This window comes from Procambarus clarkii, chromosome 9 (assembly GCF_040958095.1).
Source record: "Procambarus clarkii isolate CNS0578487 chromosome 9, FALCON_Pclarkii_2.0, whole genome shotgun sequence".
NCBI lineage: Eukaryota > Metazoa > Arthropoda > Malacostraca > Decapoda > Cambaridae > Procambarus > Procambarus clarkii.
This window is the reverse complement of record NC_091158.1, coordinates 52,126,304-52,129,522: the sequence shown is the minus strand read 5'-3', so window position 1 is coordinate 52,129,522 and position 3,219 is coordinate 52,126,304. Positions and strand designations below refer to the sequence as shown.

Below are 3,219 nucleotides of genomic sequence, written 5' to 3'. Positions count from 1 at the left end.
TATGGCCAATACCCAGCCCAGCCAGAGTCACTTCTTCTCTTACTGGGGTAGTAAGGAAGGTAATGCAGATAGGACTAATGATCTGCATAGTCATACTTTAGAATTTTGTGTGTGGTAATTAGCATAAATGATCATCCAGGGACAATTAAGACATTAGGAGAACATTCAAGTCAAGAAATGTCTAGTGTTATCCAACAACCAAACTCTTCCGCTCTTCATACTGTCCCTGTGTTATCCTTGCACATCAACGTAGACAATTTTGCAAAATTGAGGAATCTAGCACTTTAAAAGTCAAAATTCAAGTCAAAAAGACCAAAAACTATGGCCTCATTGTAACTTCGACGAATCACAAGAGACATCACTCCACAGTAATCATTTGGCTGACAGAATGGACCCCCAGATGAATTGTGTGGGAACCAACGATGCTGCTCCCAATCACAAAAGGAAAACTCTTCAGTACAAGTTCCGACAGTGATGGCAATTGGCGTTCTGTGACCAAAGCCAACAGGAAGAACCACTCCATTCTGACGTACCGAGAACAGTCCTCTACAGATGAGCACGCCAGCTACTGATTAAATCTGCACTGCCAGTCTTCTAGGTACAGCATGATGTCTCCTCGTAAACAACAAAGTACCCCAAGCTCCAGATCAAAGCCAAACCTCAGAGGCAAATATATTCTAAGGTCTGAAGACTAGACAGCTGTAACCATTCTTAAAAATTACAGAAAATGAGACGAACTAAAACCAGAGGATAAAATAAGGAAAATCATTGTCCACCACAATTATAAGGGCGTCTGACGGCCGAGTGGACAAAGCTTCGTATTCGTAGTCCTGAGGTTCCGGGTTCGATCACCAGTACAGGTGGAGACAAATGGGCAATGTTTTTCACCCTGATGCCCCATACCCCTGTTACCTAGCAATAAATAGGTACCTGGGAGTTTGACAGTTGCTATGGGCTGCTTCCTGGGAGGAGGGGGGGTGTAACAAAAGGAAGCCTGGTCGAGGACCGGGCCGTGGGGACGCCAAGTCCCGAAATCCCAAGATAACCTCAAGATAACCACTATCCCTTGCACATAGCCCTAGCTCATATCTAAGCTGAATTATACGGTGTCAGCAGAAAGATGCCAGGAAAAAGCCACGAAGCAAGAAACCCAAGTCCTTCTCACAGTAAGAGGACGGATCCCAGAGAAACTATCTTGGCATTAGGGGCGTGATCCACCACAGGCCTTACATACCAAGAGCGCCTCGGATGCAAATTTGGACATCACAAGGATGGCTGGCAACGCCCAGTGAGGGGTGGAGTCTGCAACTAGCCCCAGGACACAAATATACCTGGATAACAAGGCAAACCAGCCCATCCAAGCCAAGTGCCCAAATTGCTCCAAGGAACACCACGCCTGGAACCTAAGATGCCCTGAACGTCTTAAAAAGATTCAAACGTCTCCCCCCCCCCCCCACACACACACACACACACTCGCTCTCTCTCTCTCTTGACAAGGGCAAAATGGCAGGTGGACGCAACAGGGACACAGGGAACAGCCAGAAAGACCAAACGAAGGACATGTTAACCCAAGTTTTCCAAGAGGAATTCAGGAGGGAGATGAATGAAATGAGGATTACAATTAACAATCTGCAAAGTGAGCTAGCATCAGCAAGGGAGGAGATCAAATCTCTCAGAGAAAAATAAAGAGACCGAGCATCAGATAACCATCCAAAGGGAAGGTGGGAATGTTACATTGGAAGGAAATACCTCTGTACCTGATACATTTGCGGATATACTGAAAAAGAGCTCAGAAGCAATGGACACAGTGAGGGAGATAGCGATGCAAGCAGCTACGTCACAGGAAGCAGCAAGGTGCACCACTCAACTGCTGGAGAGAAAAAGATCAGTGGTAGTTGTAGGCATCAAAGAACAGGAAGGATCCAACAGGCAAGAATGGAATGGCAAGGATAGAGAGCCAGTACATGGGCTACTGAAAGGGTTACAGATGGAAGGGGCAGTACATAACATTGAGAAGGTTTTCAGGTTGGGCTGGTACAACAAGGACAGAAACCGACTTGTAAAGGTAGTGTTTACAAACGAAACCACGAAGGAGGACATTCTCGAAAGGAAGAGTCTTCTGCAGCATATGGAGGGATACAAAAAAGTATTCCTCCAGAGGGACAGGACGAAGGAGGAGAGAGCCAGGGCAGCAGAGGCAAGGAGGAAGCGCAGGGAGAGGAGCAAACCAGGAAATCACAGCCCTCAACACAACAGTCCCAGAGACAAGAGGAGAACCCAAAACCAGCATCCCAGCAAATCAGAGGGGGGGGGGGGCGCCACACCCCCACCCCCCTCTGCATAGAAACCCTCCCTTCCCCTCACCCTACCTGCCCCCACCCAACCCTCCCCCCCCCCAACCCATTCTGACCCTGACACCCCTTCCCCATTCCCGTCATGTCCCCCTCCCCCTTCATCCCATACCCTCCCTATCCCTCCTCCCCCCTCACCCCGTATTCTCCATGTCCCCCCTACCTCCTTAACCCACACCCTACCTGTCCCCCCCTTCCCTTAAACCCCCACCCCCCACCCCAAAATCCTCTGAGACCCTGCAAACCACCTCACAGATCCTCTCACCCACGGAACAGCTTCCCACACCAGCAGAATGCTTGCCAAGAAAGGGACATGAAAATGAACAGAAGAAAGTGAGCTTCAAGGCGATGTACACTAACATAGATGGGATTTCAAATAAAACAAGTGAACTTTGAGAATGGGCACTAGAAGAAAACCCAGACATAATAGCACTCACAGAAACAAAGTTAACGAAAATCATAACAAACGCAGTGTTTCCACAGGGCTACTATGTAGTGAGGAAAGAGAGAAGGGAGAGGAGGAGGTGGTGTAGCTCTGCTACTAAGAGAAGGTTGGAGTTTCGAAGAGATGGTAATTCAGAACTGTGAAGGTTTCAGTGACTACATTTCAGGCACCATAGCAACTGGAGGACAGAAAATTATAATAGTCATATATAACCCCCCGCCGAATGACAGAAGACCCAGACAGGAATATGATAGAAACAACTTGGCCACCATCAATATAATAGAGAGAGCAGCTTCTGTGGCTAGCAGGAACGGATCTAGACTTCTAATCATGGGAGACTTCAACCATGGGAAGATAGATTGGGGGAACAGAGACCCACATGGAGGCCCAGACACATGGAGAGCTAAGCTGCTGGATGTGGCA

General features: G+C 48.1%; 1 protein-coding gene across 2 annotated transcripts in view; it reads right to left on the bottom strand.

Moving 5' to 3' along the window:
* Positions 1–1,710: 1,710 nt before the first annotated feature.
* LOC138362973 (sulfotransferase 1E1-like) overlaps positions 1,711–3,219 on the bottom strand; it is a 76,262-nt gene continuing 74,753 nt past the window's right edge. Inside the window, exon 5 of one of the 2 annotated variants that reach the window (XM_069321538.1) lies at positions 1,711–1,870. In XM_069321538.1, the coding sequence (XP_069177639.1) occupies positions 1,838–1,870 (33 nt within the window). In that variant the 3' untranslated portion in view covers positions 1,711–1,837. The remainder of the gene's footprint in view (positions 1,871–3,219) is intronic. The other variant, XM_069321539.1, reaches the window with a different exon arrangement.